Source organism: Zootoca vivipara, chromosome 4 (genome assembly GCF_965207765.1).
Source record: "Zootoca vivipara chromosome 4, rZooViv2.hap1.1, whole genome shotgun sequence".
NCBI lineage: Eukaryota > Metazoa > Chordata > Lepidosauria > Squamata > Lacertidae > Zootoca > Zootoca vivipara.
This window is the reverse complement of record NC_142587.1, coordinates 45,169,664-45,191,983: the sequence shown is the minus strand read 5'-3', so window position 1 is coordinate 45,191,983 and position 22,320 is coordinate 45,169,664. Positions and strand designations below refer to the sequence as shown.

General features: G+C 39.3%; 1 protein-coding gene across 5 annotated transcripts in view; it reads left to right on the top strand.

Moving 5' to 3' along the window:
- Positions 1-22,320, top strand: part of CFAP47 (cilia and flagella associated protein 47) — a 191,104-nt gene that overhangs the window by 52,080 nt on the left and 116,704 nt on the right. For all 5 annotated transcript variants that reach the window (XR_015949533.1, XM_088667791.1, XM_088667793.1 and 2 more), the window contains 10 exons: positions 491-598; positions 1,213-1,408; positions 6,023-6,120; positions 7,567-7,683; positions 9,013-9,147; positions 10,055-10,167; positions 12,201-12,351; positions 14,226-14,314; positions 15,294-15,380; positions 20,894-20,976. Coding sequence is in view for 4 of the 5 variants with exons in the window: in XM_088667791.1 (XP_088523917.1) it covers positions 491-598; positions 1,213-1,408; positions 6,023-6,120; positions 7,567-7,683; positions 9,013-9,147; positions 10,055-10,167; positions 12,201-12,351; positions 14,226-14,314; positions 15,294-15,380; positions 20,894-20,976 (1,177 nt within the window). In the remaining variant the exon portion in view is untranslated. The remainder of the gene's footprint in view (positions 1-490; positions 599-1,212; positions 1,409-6,022; positions 6,121-7,566; positions 7,684-9,012; positions 9,148-10,054; positions 10,168-12,200; positions 12,352-14,225; positions 14,315-15,293; positions 15,381-20,893; positions 20,977-22,320) is intronic.

Genomic DNA, 22,320 nt, shown 5'->3' with positions numbered 1-22,320 from the left:
TTGGGCTTAATTTTAAGCATAAAGATTAAGAACACCCCCCCCCACTGGCATAGACACATATAATGCTGTGTTTAATTCCAAATGTGCTATACTTGCTACTATTTTTAAAAGTTTGCTTGTGACTTTCTTACAGTGTACATTTATGCTCTCTACCTTATAATAACGTTATGTAATGGAGGGAATGTTCAGTTTTGCACCAAGTTGCTCAAGTTGCTCATCGGAGTGCAAGTTGGGATTTGTTTCTTACTAGATGCCAGCCTATTAACAGACAAATTTTTGCAGCCCATGAAGCCCATGTGATGTGAATTCAGTTGCAGCACTATATGCATATCCTCATGTATAATAACACAGCATTTTCTGCATTTCTACATGTTATACATGGTGATTATATTAGAAAGCAATAGCTAATGTTTACTATTTACTGTTTGCTATTGTCCAATTTAGAACAAAACCAAAGTATAAATCACAAGTTTCTCATATTTATCCGAAGGTTGGGTCGTTTGATTCTAATGACAGTTATGTTTATGTTTTGGATGATTGTCTATTTGAAGCCATGAGCAAGCGAGCTTGGACAGATGTGTTGCTTCAAATATACAAGGTAAGATCAGCAAACTTGTGCATATGTCTTAGGCAGGGTTCAGACATAATGTGAAACTGTGGTTTGTGCTAACCCTAAGTTAAGAATCCATGCAGTGGTTTGAGCTTTCAGATGTACAGCAGACAAACCATGGTTTAGAACAGCTTTCTGCTTTTGTTTCTCATCTGCTCAGCCATGGTGTGTTATGATAGGTATGGGCAGGTGAGTCTATTTTTCAGTAATCTCATTGTTAATATTTCTAAACCTATTTTATCCTAAAATATGTGATGTTTGCACTTTTGGCATTTTGGTATATTTGAGCTCAGAACTGCACCGCAAAATTTGGAGAAGTGTGAAATTCGAAAGATAATTATGTTCTGAACTGCACATTAGACTAAAGGTACAAATAAAAGGTACATAGACTTCATGGGACAAGGGTCTCTTCTGAAGCATAGAGAAGAAGTAAAAGGGAGAAGATAGTTGCCTTTGTGTTAGAGCAGGATCTTACCATTAGGTAGTATATTTAGTAAAGAGTTTGTGTAAGATATCTCACTTGGGACAGTAGGGCTTATTCTAAGTAAATCTGTGTTTGTTGGTTATATAGAAGAAAGTTTTAAATAGTTTGTCCATTTTAGATTTTGGTTCTGCACCGTGTCTCCATTGTTGAAGACGATACCGAAAGCAATTCAGAAAACTTCGAACATGTTCCACGTATAAGTGCTGACCCTTTGTCTAGTAATATATACTCTTCATCTGAAAGAATTCTTCTTATTTGGATGAACAGAAATTTTGAGAAGACACGAACAATTGTGTGGAAAGACAGCCAAAAAGGTGGGAGGAAACCACACCAACTTGCTAACTAGTGTTCTGCTGGTAGTCCTGGTTTTTTATGTGCAGGAAGTTTATTATAAAGATTTTTCTAAGAGAGATTTAAAAATAAGTTTAGAATTGGTCAAAACATTGTAAATGCATTCAGATATTGAAATATGAAGCTGTCCGCCTTGAAACGTAGTCCCTCTTGAAAAAGTAATTTTTGAGGCCGTTTTTTTCTAAATTGGACATTTCAGTTATTTTCTTCTTGAACAAAATGACTTCTCAAAGTCTTTTCAAAGTCTCAGAACAAAGGCATCCTTTGAAAAGAGCATTTTAAAAGTCAATTGTGTGACTTATTCACCTCTCTGACAGTACTATGCACTGCTCAAATTTTAGTTGTTGTTTTATTATACCAGTGAAAATGTAAAAGCGATGAATGTCAGTATAATTCTTCTTTCGACACCGACTGTGACTGCAGTGCTGAGTTTGATCTTTAAGTAGTTAGATTAAAGCAGTCTAAGTTAGAAAAGCATTAACATTTAAAATAATGTGCAAAATATTCTTCTGATATGAAATTAGTACTTAAGAATATAACTTCAGTTTGGTGTATATGATGCAGAATTACTACAAGGCTTGTGACACGAATCCTTTAAATACTTACTTTAAGCTATTTTATTTAACCAAGTCTCAACATAATTTTATAATACATTTTTTATAATGGTAATTCTGCATCATATACACCATACACACCAAATTGATATTATATTATTAAGTATTAATTTCATATCAGAAGAATATTTTGCACATGAACTACCTGTTCATATTTCCTGTGCTCAGGCAGGAGAAGCCAGCAGGGTATGATAGAAGACTGGCAGCAGAAAAGACGGACAAGTGCTATAATAAACAGAGATACTGAGGGTCATAGTATACCTGCTGTTAAATGTCTCCGTCTCCATGGTTAAGAGATTGACAGTGCCATTCAGGCTCATATGTTCCTTTTTTCTTCTCCACTCCCTTCTCTTCCAGTTCAGTTCCATCCTCCCATTTATTTCAGTTCCAACTATTTGGGCTTACAGCTGTGTTTTGTTGCTGCATTCAGTGGATGTCAAGAGCAGGGGCGGAAGAAGGGGTGGTGGTTGGGACGGTTCGCCCCGGGTGTCATCACTGAGGGGGTGACATTCGGTGCGCTGTCCACTCGCGACTCCCAAGCCTACCTTGAGCCGTCGGGGGAAGGGGCGGAGCTGCACCGCCTTGCCAGTGGCCTTCTCCCTTCGTTTTGACAGCTCACAGGAGGATTGGGAGTTGCGGGCGGGTGGGTGGTGCACCATTGCCCCCCACTCCCGGGCTACTTCCGGGGCAGGGGAAGCCTCTCCCGAGCTGTCAAAAGGAAGAGGGAAGGGAGGAAGGCTGCTGGCAAAGTGGCACGCCTCCCCCCCCCACCTAGGAAGCAGCCCGCCATGGGCGGTTCGCTCCACCCCCATGGGCAGCTCGCTCCGTCCCCTCAGGCGTCTCCCCCCCCCTGGGATGCTCACCGAGGCCACGCCCTCCTTGGACACCAGAATTTAAAGGATATCCATGCCCCGCGCCCCTGTTAGTAATGTCCTGTGTCACTGAAAACCCTGCATGAGCAGATTGCCTGCATGGATTCCTCTGGTTCTGCAGCCTGAACATGCAGAACGCTTGAGGGCTTCTATGGTTCAGCTTTCTGAGAACTGCTTTCGTTTGCTTGTTTTAAAGAACCCATTAAAACCAGTCAGATAGCAATTCTACTTGAAAGTCTAGCACCGCATAATAGCATTGCTCTTTAGTAAGTTGGAGCAAAAAGCACCTTTAGTTCCATGCATTGAAATAAAATCTTTGAACTGGATACTATTGAGATGTCGGGTAAAATGACCGGTCATAAGTTTGATCTTGCATGTGCTGTACCTTCTTTTCTTGATGTTGCCTTAAGTTATGTTCTCAGGCTCTTTGTTGCTACAAGGGCACAAGTTCTTTTCTATACTGTATAGATTTCCCCCCACAGTGATAATCTCTTAAACTCTGACACTCATCCAAGCCATCATAAACTTTAGAAGCCTTTAGAAACTTGTTTAAATAAATTTTTTTACCCATGCTTCAAAAGCAGTTTGGGACCACTAATGGAAGGTTTGTTTATGCCTTCCCAGACTTTTACTTCAAAAGTCAGAAGGAGATAATCTTAAATGTTAAGTGACATTTCTGCTATGAATTATGTACCTCTTTGTAGTGTGAATTTAGTAGTAAAATATTTTTATTAAATCTTTTTGGAAGAGTGGGTGCATCTGATCTCAGAACCTAAAATATAGTTAGGGTGTACAGGTGTTATATGCATATTAACATGAATATCTATCTAAAATTTGCTGACAACCCTAGATGATTTTTATTTCTGAAAAATAAGAAGCTGTATTCAGATATTTACAATATTTACCAGGGACTGTCAGTATCCTTATGAAAACTTCAAAATTCATAAAATGTTGGGTATTCAGTGTAATGTCCAAAATCTTGGCTGTGTAGCAATGAATGTTGACAACAGTCCAAACAGGATAGTCAGCAGAATATTTCTGATAGATGAGAACTAGGCCAGCATCAGGGATTGGGATCCTTAGGTAGCTGCAAAGATCCCAGCACAACGGGACTGGCGCCTCCTCCTTGTCCTCAGTGCCATCAGCATGTGCTCAGTTGCCCACTTGTTCAGATCAAGCCCACATCAAGAACAGAGACAAGAAACAGAAGTGGCTGCTTTCAGGTCCTCTTCCATCATGAAGATTGGGCCCAGTTCCCTATTGCTTTCCAGAAGAAGATGGTGAATGGGCAAGTAAGCTGCAGTTGCAGTTTCTCCTCTTCACTGCTATTGGCTTGTCCACCAAGGCACTTTTGATAGCAAGGCAACAAGCCATCCTTGCCCCGTCTAATTTTGGTCAATGAAGGTTTTTTCTCATATGAATTCACTCAACATTGAACTGCATATGCCCGATTGAATTTTGTTAAAATTATTTATTTTGCAAATACATAATTTTGCAGTTGTCTGTCTAAACAATTCTAAAGTTACAACATAGACCAAAATACATAGTTTAAGAGTAAATCAACAAAATACATATAAAATACAACACACATTTATAAAGCAGTTAGAACATTGTGGGAATCATACATACAATTTGATTTTCAAAGGGTGGGACTGCTGGGTACAATGCTGTGAATAAGAGACTTGGGGGTAATTTCAGGTCACCATGGCTACCAGGTGACTTTAATGACAATTATTGCATAGAGTGACATAAACCCCATGCTCTTTTATTAATTTTGCAATGGCTTTGCTCTACCTTTTAGTGCAGCTGAAACCTTCTAATTACTTTTAAATATTAAAAATTTCCAGGGCTGGGTTTTGGAATTGGGTTACATTTTAATTCATTATGGTGTTTACCTATGACTCTAGTGCAATGCAATTTTGGCTGGTAAATATTCTAAGTGCTGATGTATTAATTATTAAAGCCGAGTAACATAATTGTCAATTAAGACATATGGGAGTTCTAATTAATGCATTTGCATTTCAACACTGCACATGAAAAGCAAATAATTGTTAGGGCTGAGATGGCAAAAAAAGGAAGCAGAGGTAAAACTAGTCAGCTTAGCTGGGCATCAGTAAATAGAATCTGTTGTTTTATTTACATAATAAAATATTTCATTTGTTAGAGAACTAGCTCCAAATAAGTACTTTAAGAGTGCTTCTTGAGCTTGAGTGCTAATGAACAATCTGTGTCTAGCAATTTTGAGCTTTAGGTATGGTGTATATATAAGAGTGGGATGAGGGTGGTGCTGTGGTCTAAACCACTGAGCCTCTTGGACTTGCCAATCAGAAGGTCGGTGGTTCAAATCCCCGTGATGGGGTGAGCTCCCATTGCTCGGTCCCAGCTCCTGCCAACCTAGCAGTTCAAAAGCACGAAGTGCAAGTAGATAAATAGGTACCGCTCTGGCAGGAACGTAAATGGCGTTTCCGTGCACTGCTTTGGTTTTGGTGTTCTGTTGCGCCAGAAGCGGCTTAGTAATGCTGGCCACATGACCCAGAAAAACTGCAGAAAAACACCGGCTCCCTCAGCCTGTAAAGCGAGAGGAGTGCCGCAACCCCAGAATCATCTGCGGCGGGACTTAACTGTCAGGGGTCCTTTACCTTTACCTTTTTATATATAAGAGTAAGGACCTCCATTCCAGCTATTAGCTTAGGAGATTTTCCCAAAAAAGAGAGAGCCATTTTAGGGTAACATACATGCATCATTTGCCAATAGAAAATTCAAATGAATGCTTATCTATAAATACTTCCATGTGCTGAATAGCCTGTCTATAGATCAGTCTATAGATCTATTTGCAGGATCTGATGTAGTTGGGCTTCATGTGATCTTCATTCTAAAGGACAATGAACTGAAAGCCTACCAACATAATTTGGTGAGGGGACATTGCAGGAGAGAATTAAACTACCATTTATCTAGGAAGATTGGGTAGACATACTTGAAATATTGTACTATGTTTATAATATGATTTTCCACAAGGAAAAAATGCAGGAGTTTTGTCAGAATAGGCTCACAGATTCTTCAGGGGAAAACATTAAATTCTTATTTCAAACAGGTGATATACCACCCACAAGATGGATAGTAAACTTTGATAAAGATCTGCTTGATGGCCTTGTCCTTGCTGCACAAGTAGCCAGATATTGCCCTTATTTGGTAAGAAAGTTTTTCACTATTTTGATGGAAACATTATTTGTCAGTTTTAAAATACTTGTGTTGCATAAGAGAAATCAGTGTTCAATGTATTGATAGACAATTGATAGAAAATAGAAAATGCCATGATCACCTTGAGCTTGAACAGGAGGGAAATAATAAGTTATCCACCTCTCATTTTGCTATTGTGCCAGCTACCTATTTTTATCTTCTCTCTAATCTTTCCTTTTCTTCCTTCACAGTGCTCAGACTCACAACTTAATAGCTTCTGTTATCTGAGTCTTTCATTCGAGTCTCTGCCTTGTAACATCCTTCTCCCTGGGCTCTCACTTCTCCCTTCATTTAAAGCTGTATTTCTGCTTCATGCCCATCATCAAGACCCACTTTCCTTAACCACCCTAAATGCATTCTATGTGTTCCCTCATTGCCATTTTGTGCTCTTACTCTACTCCATTGTCTGTTCCTAACCTCTTCCACTTCCAATCCAAATTGTATTATAGTGACATATATCACAATCTCTCTGTTGGGTAAAGTGTCCTTTGTTTTGTCTTTGCTTATGGCTGCAGCTAAATAAATACACACTGGAACCAGTGCATGATCTCCAGATTATTGTCCCACAGTGGGTTCTAAATTAACCTCTGAATTCATAGTGTGAATGGAAGCCATTAAGTAGATATGAAAACACAGGAGTTGGTTGGAGTTGGTAATTAATTAATTGCTTTTCACATATGTCTCAAAGTCATTTACAAGCAAACCATAAAAACAGCTTTAAATAGTTTAAAAAGCTGTAACCCCACCCCAGAAGACAGATTTAACAGCAACACAAAATGAACACCTAAGGCAGAGACCTTTTTTCCTACTGGAAAAGCTTGTCAATTAGGTAATTGAGTAAACTAAGTGGTTTTCTACTGACAAAATCACTTTGTTTTGGAGGTTCCTGATGAAGCAAATGGGGTGTAGTGTAGCACCTACTTTGTGTCGCTGTACATTGCCATTTCGGTCCCCAGAATCTCCAGCTGAAAGAATCCCAGGTGGCCATGCTAGGAATGACCTTTGAGACATTGGCGAGCGACTGTCAGTCACAGCAGACAGTAGTGGTCTTGATGAGCCACTGTTCTGACATGCAGTAAGCCAGCTTTGGTGTGATTCTTGGAGTGGCAGCAACAGTAAGTGAGGAATTGAGGTGAGGAAGTGCAGCAACGTAGAACTGCACCTTTCTGAATAAGGTGTCATCAAGGTGTGTAGTGCCACAATGTTCAAAGGAACAAAGAAAAGGACCCACTGTTTTTTTGAATGGAAATGTGTGAGCTCTTGAAGACAAGGCAGTAGAGAGCCTGATGTGTAAGGAAATCAGAAAGTATCAAATAGGAATGTTGATTCCAAATCCTGAACTAGGACCTATTTACTAAGATTATTTAGAAGGAGTTGCTTTTTAAATCTCATCTGCAGATTTCAACGCACTTTGTGAATATGTACACTAATCCACAAACTTCCGAAGAATGCCTTCACAATTGCCTGATTCTTGTAAATGCTTTTCATGCAATAAGCCTTGACATACATGTACTGGTAAGTGGATCTAAGTTATGAATGGTCTATGAACGGTTTTGTTCTTTATTCTTGTATATTGGGATAAGTAAGTTAACTTTCCATAATGGCCTTGCTAAAAGGCATTGAGTAAAACTATTTGAACAGGGCAATCTTAAAAGGGCACTGTGGGTGCCTACTGGCCAGGGTGGAGGAGCTCCCCCCCCCCTTTTGGCTACCCCAGCAGAGAGGCCCATATTTGTGCAGGTGGTCCCTGGCAGGGCTCCCTAACCGGCTTAGCCCTCCGAGGCCTGAGGCAAGGTTAGCCGGCTGCCCACCCCCCTCTGCATGGGCCTGCCACATCCCCTTACCTGAACATGTCAGGGATTGAACCTGAGACTTCTACATGCAAAACATGGGCTCTTACTATTGGGCATCAACCTTTTACCTCACTGCAGCTGTTAAATTAGCAAAGCAAATCAGAAAGTTTGCCACTGAATTGTAGCTCAGACTTGAGGTGAATCAACACAGTTGAACAAAGGGGCTGGAAATGTAATATATATTTTGGTTTATGCATAGAAAAATAATGGTTACCTTCATACAGAATCTGAATGCTAAACAAATGGGCTTGCTAGATTCAGTCATTTACTTGCATTTTAAACCCAAATTACCATAAAATCCATTGGGTTAGAGAATGCATTTCTGCCCTGGAAATAAAAATATATATTAACAGTTGTGATATTCATCTGCTTTACTCTAATTGCAGAAAGCTGCATTGTACTTTTACTGCCATGAATGGTGCCATATTTTATGAGATTATTAATGAACCAATTATGTGAACTGGTTAATCCTTTTTTTTTTTACTGAGGTATTCTAAATGATGTGGGATGCAGTAATGGAAGGGTGGATACATTTAGTCCTAAATCAGTACCTGTGAATAACTGCATCCGCTGAATTTCAGAATGCTTGTTTTGTAGAATACCTTGCAGCTTCAATAATTTAGTAAAATGTAAATGATAGATCTCTGTGACTATGTAAATATGTTTTTTATGTTGAAACTTGGTGAAAATGTAATCTCTATTAGCTAAAGTAGTTCTACAATCCTCATTTTCAGCAGCCATGCAATTTATAACAACACAATGAAAGTAAAATTTATTCTCTGTTTCTCAGTGAAATATCCTTTCTATGTCTTGGTGTTTGAATGCTTAAACTCTTGTGTCTAGGATTTACCCTTTGCTTTTCTTGTTCCTTTATGTATGAAAAATCAGTGGTCAAGATGATAACTTGATATTGAAACTCCTTCATTTATAAGCTTTGGTGGGGGGATCTTTATCCACAGCATGAACTTACTCTGTATCTCTTTGAAATTAGGCTACAGACATTTGTGATCCAAATCCAATCACAATGCTTATGCTTTGTGTCTATTTATATGAGTGGCTTCCACAGTATTTACCTAAGAAATCTGTCGAGTTTGCTGGTCCGCTTCATGGTACTGTTGTTAGAAAGGTACTAACTGTTTTTTTTCTACTTTTAAGTGACTCCTTAAGGAAATTACATTGTGGGTTCCTTGTGCTGGGAGGAAACAAAACTTTAATCGCTGGTTTAGTATTATGTTTGAACTAGGATTGTGGTTTGTTTCTCTCCCCACAATTCAGGCTCTGTATTGTTCTTGGCTTACTGATCAATCTTTGGGATTGTTGCTTCTTCCTCTGTGCATGAGCAGAGAGGAGCAAAACAGATGCGAAGGGCATGATCATGGCAAACCATTAGCTATGGTTTACCATGATATGTGAACAAGACCTTAATAGATGCACTATGTAAATACTACTGATTATGTGTTGCATATATTTCCACAATATTTCAGTGCTGGGGAAAGGCAATCTTTTCCCCATGTAGCAGGACAATTCCTACTTGGAGTGGCTTTCTGGAACATGGCAGCTCAGACATCACAGCCATCCATTAGTGTTATCACTGGTGATAAGGAGCCCTGTACTTCCCAATGTGCTACATTGTACTGACAACAGAATATTGTGCAAAATAAACTGAGATCTTGCATGGTTTTTGCTTGAACCTTCCTGGGCTCTTAATATCAGTTTCAGAGGTCCTGCTCTGGGCTGACACTAAAAGTCAATCAAGACGATGTTTACCAGGAGCAAGGCTGGCCCTCTGCCTAGTGGCCTTTAAACAGAATCTAAATACTTTTTCTTCACACACTCAAGCTTTTTACTGATTTTATTGCTACATGAATAACACATCCCTACCTGGCATTATTTTATTACACTATTTGTTCACAATACCACTATTTGTGGTGTTGTGTTTGAGAACATTCTAGAATAAACTATCTGGTGAGAGCTTTCAGAAAAGGTGGGATAGAAATAAAATAAAATGTTATTTGTTTATTTATTTGCAACAGATACAGTTAAAAAACCCAAGTATCAAGCCTTTGGTTTACACTGCTACAATTTTAGGAAGAGAATGTGCTGATTTTTCATTACCTAAAGGAAATATGGTCACCATTCCCCCAAAGTAAGTAGCCTTCCATTTTGTTTTACTGAATGAGATAGTCTCTATTCCTTCTTTATCTTTTGTAGGATATTTTGCAGAACAGCAGATGTCTGGATGAGACATAATGTTCTCAGTCTTCAAATCACAGTGTATATTAGAAGCATGCTATGGGCTTGTATAATCCCTTTTCACTTGCTGGCTTTCCCTCTCAAGTATGAGGAGTGGAGGGAGTGTGTGAGCCCATGATGTATTATGTCTGAATCAGATCGGGGTAAAGCAGCAAATGCTATGTAAAAGCTTTCCCTCGGTGCTTGATCTCTAAATGGATTCAAATAAGGAGCTCTTCCTCTTCAAATTGCCATTTTAAGTTTCTTGCAAATAGTTCAATAGATTGAGCAACACAGATCATCCGCTGCTGTACTTTGTATTAATTAGAATTGCTTCAAAACAAAGTGATGGTACAAAATTAACTTTCAATGGGGAAAAATATGTCTGAAACGTTAAGATTTCTATAATTCAGCTCCTGTTGCTCTTTATTAACTTATGACTATCTTTATTTTATTTTTAAGTTAAGTGCTTATGTGTGAGACAATTTTAGGGCTCTGGTGATGGAGAAAATGAAGCTGGAGAGGAGGAGGAATTGGAGAGGGTTCAGATGGAAGTGGATGCAGCCAAAGGGGGCATTTGCAGTGTTGTGGAGGAGCAAGAGGGAGCATGGGGAGAAATTAAGGGGAATATATTGATGTCCCTCCCCTCTTAAACTTCCTCATCTTATATTCCTTATACCTCCCATAATAGAAACAAAGGATGACTAGCCCTCAAATGTTTTGTAGTACCTTCACACAATGTATTTGACTCCTGGTACCATGGGTTGTCTTCAACATGAAGTTGAAGACTTCATGTAGAGCTACATGAAGTATACAACTCCTTCTCATTAATTTAAGCAATCCGCGGTAATCTTCCAAATCGGGAGAAATAAGAATATAAGATGTTGTGTAAGTAAGATTATAGATAAGTAAGCTGTATTTTCTTTTCCTTTCCCCGTCTGCTTTGTAAAATTCTATAAAAATAATAAAAGCTTTATTTTCTAACTGTATGGAATTTTGCCAACTCTAGTGCATCCTGCTTTTTGACATTTTAACACAGTAGGTTATTTTTAGTCAATAAGTGTAAGCTACTTGCTTAAATCTCTCGTTTTTAAATGTTGGCAAAATTGGGAGTTTAAGGAGTTGTTGACATAACCTCCTAAACAGCACTTTGTCAATACATTTAGCTATGTTTTCTCCAGAGTTAATACAGCATGAAGTTAGAACAATAACATACTTGAAAAGATGTTTGTTTTCTAAAACCAGTTGTTCATGATTATCAGCTAAGGTCTGGGTGAACTGTATAAAATATTTAAAACAAAAACTTTAAAAGGATGAAGAAAATAATAAAAACTGAGCTTTGTAGATAGACTGATTGTATCCTACACTTGTCTCCTACAGCTCAGCTCGCATAGGTGCCATGGCAACTAGGGACACATCCCTTGGACCCCCACATAGTCCCACCACATTTTATATATCGTGGGTGGCTGAGCACACTGCAAAGCAGCAACAGTGGGGCTCCCATTGCTCCGTGTCTTAATTTTCCCAACGTGTCTCTGGGCCCCATTTAATACCAGATCCAGAAAAAGAACTCTAGAACATCTGGTGAAAATAAATTAAATACTAATTTGAACAGAATGCAATGAATTTGGTATAAGTTTTATTCAGAAAATTATAAATAATGTAAATTTTACTTTGGGTTTAATTTTAATGGCTTACACAAATCTTTCTGTGCCAGTTTTAGTCAGTGGTGTTCCATTCATTTTTTATATTTTTATTTTACTATTCAGGATTCTTTTCTAGGGCTTGTAAGGCTTATTTCCCCCCATGCTCTTCTTTTGTCAAATATTTATTCAATACAGACTTTTACTAGATTTGAAATATTTATTTTACCATTTTGTGATTTATTCTGGGAAAGACTTTGCCATAATGCCATTACAAAACGTACTGCTGTATTTCCTGACTTAGGAGCCAAACAACTATAAACGTGGAGTTTACTAGTCGCTTCCTGCATCCTGCTGAAGCTGTGCTGTTACTTATTACAAAGGCTTTAACTGGAGTGGTTGGGGCTACTATGGCTTTCTCCTTGATGACAAAGATCAGTCGTATTAAACCTGCTGTAGGTATTATGCGCTTAATGGGTAAACTTGATAAAATCTGTAGTCCATTAGAATCAAGTTTTCATGTGTGTTATAGAATAATAGGCCATATTTATTGTTTGTTTCAGATAGCAAACACCCTAAGATATTATATAGTGAGTCCATGTTTAAAGATTATTGAAGATGCTGAAATATCTACTGTATTACATAATTAAAACAGGGCTGAGGAACCACTGGTCCATGGTTCAGATGCTTAAGTGGAACATCCCAATCCACCCAAAGCCCAATCGATGTGAGAGGTGTATTTTTTGAGGAGGAGGGATCCCAGCTGGGAAAGAAAGAGCTAACACTCCCTGGGCACTGTGTTGCCCAGCCAAAAATGGTGCCCCACACCACAAAATGTTAACATGCTTGTTTGAAGCTTAATTGCTGGAGGCTGGAGAGCAGCGAGTGAATGTGTGTCCCTCAATTTTGGCCCTGCCTGCTTTGGTCCTGCTCATCACTGCCTTGCAGCCTCCAGAATATTAACCATGAAGGAATGTGTTCCCTCAGGCTGAAAAAAGTTTCCTCACTGTTGGCCAGTTCCGCTCATGTCTGAACATGAATTTTACATGGGTATTCACAGGAAGTGCTGATTTGGGGAATTAGCAATGCTCTTCTTTTGATTCTTGCTAGAGACAGTTGTGCACAAACCAAACTGCATTGGCTTTGAATACCTTTCTTACTTTGAGGGATTTAGCACTGACCAGTAAGGAGATAATATTAGCGTGGTTGCTCTGGAGAGTTAGCAATACAGTAACTAAACTGTTGTTGCAGTTGTAATAATATTTATTTATAAAAGAAGTATGGTTGAATTGTAAGAAATGCAAGTACAGTACAGTATAAAATGCTTTAGAAGCAACAAACAGGAACTGAAATGGCACCAGAGAAACATACAGAAGAAAAAGGGCTAAGAATCCATTGCACGGGATAACCCAGCCACAAGTTGCCTGGAGCACACCTTTAGTTACTGTTGCGAAGAAGGGAGAGACCAGAGGGTAGAAAGTTGCTTTATATGGAGTTTGGAGTTAAGAGACATAGAGGCTTAGCTTTCCGTTGGGAAGAGTGAAAGAATTATGAAGGGTGAAAGGTTATATACAAAGTCATCCTTTCCCTCGTCTTGTGAGAATCAGAGACAGGCAAGGAAATGGAATTATGGAAAATAGGAAGAGGTAAGAGAATTGAGACTCTAATGTTTTCCTTTCTTGTGGTAGACAGAAATCGGAGATGGAAAATGCTTGGCTTCTTTGCTGCAACCTAGAGGTGTGCTTCCAGGAATTGGCAGGCAGCCCTATCAGAGAAAAGGGGTTATTTAGTAAACGGTCTGTGCACAATAGCTGAAGTAGTTGGTTAAACTGCCTCTCCACAACCACTGGCTCACGTGTTTCTTGTAAATCCACCATTTTCTATTAAAAATAGAAAAAGTCATCCTTTGGAAGACAGCAGCAGATGCCCTCCTGCAGAGAGCTCCTGGCTAGTCCAGGGGGGATGAGAGAAGTCAGATGTAAGGGTAAAAGTAAAAGGAGAAGAGAAGGGTCAATTCCCACTGGGTGTGCCAACTCTATGGAGCCGACATTTCTTCGCCCCCATCTGTATTTGTTGGAAAGGGGCTCTTTTGCCTTTTAACATTTCTATGAATATTTTATTGACAGAACTTTACACTTTTCGAAGTGTGCATTGCACTGCCATTAACCATTGTGTGTGTGTGTGTGTGTGTGTGTGTGTGTGTGTGTGAGAGAGAGAGAGAGAGAGAGAGAGAGAGAGAGAGAGAAAACAAAAGGGTCAGATTATTTAAAAATATAATTAACTCTGAATTGTGAGCTATAAAACTAATGCCTATTTCATTTACTTACAGGGTGTATTAAAATGCAAATCTCCATGTTATGAACTAAACGAATTAAATCTGCATGTTATTAGTCCTTTCGAAATGGATGGGCCATTCAGGTATCACATTAGATTGAAATGGTTTGGTTTCTAGGCAGTTCTGTATATTACTTCTTTCCATAATTTTCTGTTTTTGCTTTAAACATTAAAAACCAGTAAATGTCATCATTTACCAGGACATAGATAAGATGCTCTGAATTATAAAGAAATGAATGGTTTTCCAGGCATGTATTATTAAATTTATCTGTGTTAAATTTTGTTTTTCTCCCCAAAATGATGCTTTTGGCCATAGGCATTCAAGTTTTCTGGCTACAGAGGTTTATGTCATTTTATTTGTCTTTAAGAGGTTGGCTAGAGGCTGTACTCACCCTGGATTTTTTTTTCAGATTTAAGAGTTTTAAAACAGCATTATAAAATACAAAATAATGAAAACAAACTAGTTAACAACAATAGATAAAATACAATAAAGCATTTAAAACCAGCATTAAAATGCTGATTGGTCAACATCATCTGCACCTAGCATTCCACAGCCTGTCTGAATACAGAGGTCTTAGGCTGCTAGTGGAAAGATAGTATGGAGGGACCTACTCTAATCTCTCTTGGGAGGAAATTCCACAATATGGGAACAGTCACAGAAAAGGCTGAAAGTTATCCAGAACTTTGGGATACCTGGAAGTTTTTGTTCTTATAAAGAAGACATTTCACCACTGCTTCTTTTAGACATGGAGGTGGGACTCTGCCTTGATTTAAAGAAGCATTCATTATTCCCATTACCCACTCCAGCAGTCTCCCAACAGCTGCTTTTATAAGCTGGGAGGGACATGGGAGGGACACCTTGGGTAGGCCTCATCTCTCCAAGGATTCTGTTGTCTAGGTAAAAAGTACATGAACAAAAAGCTTAGGTTTGGTTATTAAATATTTTTGCTAATACAGAGACTTTGGGATGGGTAGGTCAAGTGTTGCTGTATTCCTATTTTTGTAAATTGTTTTATTACCTTTAAATATTGTAGGCTTTTTGCTAAACTGGAAATATTTTTAGTATCATTTTAGTTGAATCAACCAGTTGCATCACTGAGCCTGAGAACTTGGATCAACTCAGCCATATTAAACAAGATAAAACGAAAATGTAAGTTTTCAAAGTTATTAACTTGCAGCTCAGTGAGAGATAATATAATTCTGTCGTATCTTTTTATACTTCCTTAGCAGTTCGAAAGCATGTCAAAGTGCAAGTAGATAAATAGGTACTGCTACAGTGGGAAGGTAAACGGCGTTTCCGTGTGCTGCTCTGGTTCGCCAGAAGCAGCTTTGTCATGCTGGCCACATGACCCGGAAGCTGTACGCTGGCTCCCTTGGCCAATAATGCGAGATGAGAGCCGCAACTCCGGAGTCGGTCACGACTGAACCTAATGGTCAGGAGTCCCTTTACCTTTACCTTTAGTAGGTTATTGCACTATGACACTTATAGTAGCAGTTAAATGAAGGAATCCTGCAAGAGTGTAATTATACAAAGGAATGGTACATGTGTTTCTTACACCCACATTCTGGTTTAATGGGTGAGAGGAAGGACCAACCTCATGCTTGTCTTTATAAAGCAGCAGACATTCCTTGTGTATATTGGTCATTATAGAAATAATGAGGTTTGCTAGGTGAATCTTGCCTATCGGCAGAAGCCCTGTGCAAGGGGTTCCACTTGCGCAGTGTTGCTTTCCCCCTCTCCACCCCCCCCCCCCAATATTGGGCTTGGGGGGGTCAGGAGACCCCACAGAATAGCATGTAGGCAAGGAGGAAGGGGATCATTCTGTCTAGCAAGTTGATTTGCTTGCACAGTCGGAACTTTTCTGCTAGCACAATGTGAACTCTATCCAGATGCTTAGAAAGTTGAGGTAACTATAACTCAATAGCTCCTGTGTGAAGTTCCTGTGTGAGCTACCTTGCTGAGGACAAAAGCATGACCTGCTCTCCATCAATAGCTTTGCACCAGTGGTTTCTGTGAATGGGGTTTACAATGATATCTCCTCATCTATATTTACTGAAATTCTGTGGTTGAAAAATCTTATATATGCATCGAACATTCACTTTGTACCTGATTACGGATGGAATATTTCAGTATTATTAACTTCTGTTATATGTGGTATAGCCATCCTTTCCACAATGGTAACTTTCCATATATGAGGTAAAAAGAAACTATCACATTGTACTTAGTAAATTTATTTACCTCACTGTATTCCTATAAGAGGTTTCTGAAAACTGTTTGAAATAGGTGGAAGCTTAAAAAATTCTAGTCCGTTGAAAAGGCATGACTGTTTTAAAGATCCTCCTAGAATTGGGGGCAGGAGGAAATGCAAATTGAGAATCCCTGCTATACCCTAAGTTCCTTGGTGTGGTTTACCAATACAATGGTACCATGGTTTAAGTACACAATTGGTTCCGGAAGTCTGTACTTAACCTGAAGCGTACTTAACCTGAAGTGAACCTTCCCATTGAAAGTAATGGAAAGTGGATTAATCCGTTCCAGACGGTCCGTGGAGTACTTAAACTGAAGCGTGTTGTTGTTTAGTCGTTTAGTCGTGACCGACTCTTCGTGACCCCATGGACCATAGCACGCCAGGCACTCCTGTCTTGCACTGCCTCCCGCAGTTTGGTCAAACTCATGTTCGTAGCTTCGAGAACACTGTCCAACCAAACTGAAGCGTACTTAACCTGAAGTGAACTTTCCCATTGAAAGTAATGGAAAGTGGATTAATCCATTCCAGACAGGTGCGCAGAGTACTTAAACTGAAAGTACTCAAACCAAAGCATACTTAAACCGAGGTATGACTGTATATGAAAGTCTTCTCTTTGAAGGCAATTCATTAAAATATATGCTTCTTCTTCTTCTTCTTCTTTTTTTATAGTCTTTATAACTGATGAAGCTCACATTAACCCTAACATTGCTAATTTCATTATTCTGCTGCAAGGTTTAATTATGGAAAATGTAATCCTGTTCCACAGTTAGATAATAGCAAGAAATTAGTGTGACTTGTATGTTCTGCAGCTGATTACTGTCTTGAATAACATACATAATGACATTAATAGGCATGAATAACTTAGGTCCACAATTTCAATGGGCCTATTCTGAGTAGAATATAGTTGGATACAACCCTAAGTTTGTTTTCTCTTCGCTGTATAATTGCCTTATCAGTTGTGATGGCTTCTAGATTGACCTATTCAGACAGTGAAATTTGAATATTTGTCTCTTAATCCTACTGTGATCAATTGTAGCCAGGAACCAAAGTATCATGAAATACATTTTGTGAAGCAATAGGCCTTTAGTGTCATTTTTTGTGTGAGCAGTCATTACCCATTGTGAGGGACAGGAGCTATAGGCTGCCTCCTCCCATCGTGACAACAAGCTCCTCCCCGAGCACAAGTGGGAGCGGGGAGGGGGATGAGTCGAGCGGGGAAACAGGAAGTAGAGGGCAAGGCTCTGACAGGGTCACAGAGCCTCTGCACCGACATGGAGGGGAAGGAAGGGAGAGGGAAAAGGGGAGGCAGGAAACCGCGGCTAGGAGACCTCTCCTTCCCGTTCCGGAGCTGCGCATGAAAAAAAGGGGGTGGAGATTGGGGATTCCAAGACCAATTTGTTGGAAAAAGACGCAGGAATCCCCATTCCGGGGTACTGACCCAGACTGAGAACATGTACATTGTACAGCTTCTGCACTGTAAATAGTCTGCACATAATAAAAGCATGAAAAGGCAACGTGTTGGATTTGTTACTCTAGAGTAGCCGCCAGCGATCCTGTGACAGTTCCTGTGACAGGAGTTATTAAAAGATCAGAATCCACAGCATAACAAATAAAAGGGGCAACAGGCTAAGAACAAGATACAGGATATCAAACACAGGAGTTTCAAGGTTTCACTATGACATTTGTGTTATATTCTTTTGTTTACATTGATGTTAGGAGGTAAGCCAAGTCATAGAGGGACATTATACCTTTTCACATGGAGAGAAAGTATGCTGAAAATGAAAATAAGTATAAGAGAAATAGCTGCCATAAAGGAATATAAAACTGCCCATAGGCTTCAGTCCTAAACCACTTGCTGATCAATTAGACATTTTCAGCTGTGTTTAGGATTGAACCAAGTAAGATCCTTCAGTGACACATGGCTATCCATGAGGTAGTAAGTCATAATCTCAAGGGAACAATTTGAATTTACAATTACAAATTAAAATAAGCCAGTTAACTATATAGAATTGTAATTGAAAGAGCTTAGAGTAACTGAATAGATTGTTGGCTTAGGGGATTCCTTTGAGACTCCAAATAGATTTCGGAATTGCAGATGAGGACACATTTTCAAATTCAAGGTTACTCCATTATAATAGTTAATGAAATAGAAATTCTTAGATTTTGTGGCCTAAATTAGACATTCAGGTAAATTACTGGGATTAAGACAATTTGCTGGAGGAATTAAAGATCAGATATCAAGATCAATTACCTCATATTTGTTATACACATGTGATGCTATATTCTTTGCAAGAACATTTAGTGTAACTATTTAGGAAGTTATATCAGTGAAGGAAACATAAGGGGCGAGATTAAAGAGTCTTAATGAACTAGGTAGAAGATTGGTCTTTGTCCATGGAGTTTTCTTGGCAGGGATACTGGAGTGGCTTGCCAGTTCCTTCTCCAGGTGGATCACGTTTAGTCAAAACTCTCCACTATGACCTGTCCATCTTGGGTGGCCCTGCATGGCATAGCTCATAGCTTCTCTGAGTTATTCAAGCCCCTTCGCCACGACAAGGCATTGATCCATGAAGGGATGATCGCCAAAGAATTGATGCTTTTGGCTGATCGCCGAAGAATTATGGTGCTGGAGGAGACTCTTGAGCGTCCCATGGACTGCTAGAAGATCAAACCTATCCATTCTTAAGGAAATCAGCCCTGAGTGCTCCCTGGAAGGATAGATCATGAAGCTGAGGCTCCAATACTTTGGCCACCTCATGAGAAGAGAAGAATCCTTGGAAAAGACCCTGATGTTGGGAAAGATTGAGGGCACTAGGAGAAGGGGACGACAGAGGACAAGATGGTTGGACAGTGTTCTCGAAGCTATGAACATGAGTTTGACCAAACTGCGGGAGGCAGTGCAAGGCAGGAGTGCCTGGCGTGCTATGGTCCATGGGGTCACGAAGAGTCGGACACGACTAAACGACTAAACAACAACAACAACAGAAGATTGGTAGCACATATTCACTGAATGTAACATGGCAGTGGCATTAAAATACTGGATACAGTGATCCAGGTGAAACATTGGACCACTGAGTACAGTGGTACCTCGGGTTAATAACTTAATTTGTTCCGGACATTCATTCTTAACCTGAAACTGTTCTTAACCTGAGGTACCACTTTAGCTAAAGGGGCCTCCGGCTACCGCTGCGCCACTGGGCGCGATTTCTGTTCTCATCCTGAAGTAAAGTTCTTAACCTGAGGTACTACTTCCGGGTTAGTGGAGTCTGTAACCTGAAGCATTTGTAACCCGAACTGTTTGTAACCCGAGGTACCACTGTATTGTAAAATCAAGAGAGTATTGTGTAAGTGAGTGGAGTCTTCATACCGTTTTAGGTTAGATATCGCTATACCTCTTCTTTCTTGTCCCTATAAAGGGTTCGTTGAGGTAGCCGAGGTCTCTTGTTTTCATGAACAAAATTTAATAAAATTTTGACCCATTATTAAACGAGAGATGGGTATGCTTCTTGGTAAGACTCGGAATAAGTAAAGATGGTTAACTTTGACCAGCTTTTGAGCTTAGTTGTTAAATGTTTTATCAAGGGAGTAAAGTTCAGTTTTTATAGTTTAGATAGAGTCATAGGTATATTCACTCCCAGGTATTTCTGGCCAGTTGTTTTGTATCAGTTCAGTTGTAGGTTTGGTGGGGTGTGTGTATACACATGAACTCAGATTTGGCGAAGTTAACAGTGAACCCAGATATCTTGGCACATATAGCAAGTTGGTGCATAATAGCAGGTAAAGAGGCTTTAGGATCAGAAAGGAATCGTGCAACATCATATGTGAACATATTGATAAGATGGATTTTTCCGAATAATTCAAAACCTTTTAGATCCTCATCTGCTTTCACAGTGCCAAAGCTAAGGGTTCTGTGGCTAGGGCAAGGTAGTGTGGAGTCCTGCTTCGTGCCCCGGCCAATGGGAAATATCTATGAGTGTTCCCCATTCGCCAGAACTTGGGCCAGTAATCCATAGCATAAATCTGAGAGCATATCAACCCAGGATGCACAAATACCAAAGGAACCTCAAATTGTAAAGAGAGGCTGTCAGTTTAAACAATCAAATGCCTTGACTTCATCCAGCATCCTGAGAACAAGAGGTTCTGGACGTGATTGATCCTTAAAAATGTATTGAGAATCTTTCTAATAGGCTATGAATCCGACTTGGTCATGGTGGACATAGTTGGGTAAATTACTTTAAAAGGCAATTGGTCAGTATCCCTGTAAATTAGCATTCATATTAATGAATGAAATAAGTCTATATGATTCAACTTGTTAAGGTTTGGGTATAACTGTGATAACCGAGGCACACCAAGATCCAGGAATTTGGCCTCTATTCTCTATGTCAATAAACATTTGTTTTTCTTTCTTTTTTAGCTTCGAATCTGAGATACTGAATAAAAGACATGAAGTGATAGGTGTAAGAAAAATCTGCAGTCAAGAGGACAGCTCAAACACTGGTAAGCTCTATTTTTAATCATGTTTCTTATTGGTTTCACAGTTTAATTTGTTAAACTACATATAGCATTTTTCTGATTACTTAAGAAAAACCTACTGTATTTATAAATATTGATTTTTGGGGGGTGGGGAGGGAAGGCTTATAGTGCCCAAATGTATTTTACCTTCCCCAAAGAGTATCAATGTAATTCTTGTATAAGTCTTTTGAGAAGTAAGTCTCACAGAATTAAATGAGTTTTACCCCAAGTAAGTGAGATTGCACCCTAAGGCACTTCTAGCTTGAAGTTGCAGTGCACTGGTGTGGAGAGCAGGAGTAGGGTGGGGAGGAGGAAAAGGAGAGGAGAGGAGAGGTGGGTTTAAAAGTCCTGCAAGTGCATCCTTTGATCCTATTAAGTCTATTTGCCAGGTCTTAGGTCCACAAAGTATTTTCTGATGGAGCCTTTTCTTTGTGTATCTTTTTGATGGGGTTTCAGCTGAGCACTGAAACAATAATTTTACAAATAATTCTGAGTTCCTGCCTCTTCCTATCAGGTTATGGATTCATTATTGTTGGCCTTATTTCTCAGTGATGTATTGGGCAGCTGAGCTCCTGAAAGATCAGTGATTTAAATATCTTATTTAAATAACTGTTAGTTCTTTGCAGCTTTTGAAAGAGGAAATATCTCATTTGTTTTACTGTTTTGTTTTGACATATATTAGATATATGTTTTGACTTAAGACTTTTATTTCAAAAAGGAAAAAACAATATTTCCTGAAATACAGATTCAGAGTGAAAACATAGCCTTGCTCCCAATGTTGACGATTAAGAAAGAACTGCCCTCCCCCTTTCTGCCCTGACTGGCATAAAACAAGAGGACTCTGGAAGCAGCAGTGGATCTGCGACTCAGCTTCTCTCTAGATAGAATTGCTCTGCATGCTGTTATCTTTATGAAGGAAAGATTGTTGTCCAGGTTTTTTTTTTTTAAAAAAAAGAAGCTACTTATTTAACAAAAAAAATAATCTGTCATTGCTGTCTTGTATTTGTATGTATTTTTTTAAGTGTGTATAACAGTATAACATATTCTACTATAATGCATAGTATATAAAATGGTCTTCTACAATATATAGTATATAACAGGGGTCCCCAAACTTAGGCCTGGGGGCCGGATGCGGCCCAATCGCCTTCTAAATCCGGCCCGCAGACGGTCCAGGAATCAGCATGTTTTTACATGAGTAGAATGTGTCCTTTTATTTAAAATGCATCTCTGGGTTATTTGTGGGGCATAGGAATTTGTTCAATCCCCCCCCCCAAAATATAGTCTGGCCCCACACAAGGTCTGAGGGACAGTGGACCAGCCCCCTGCTGA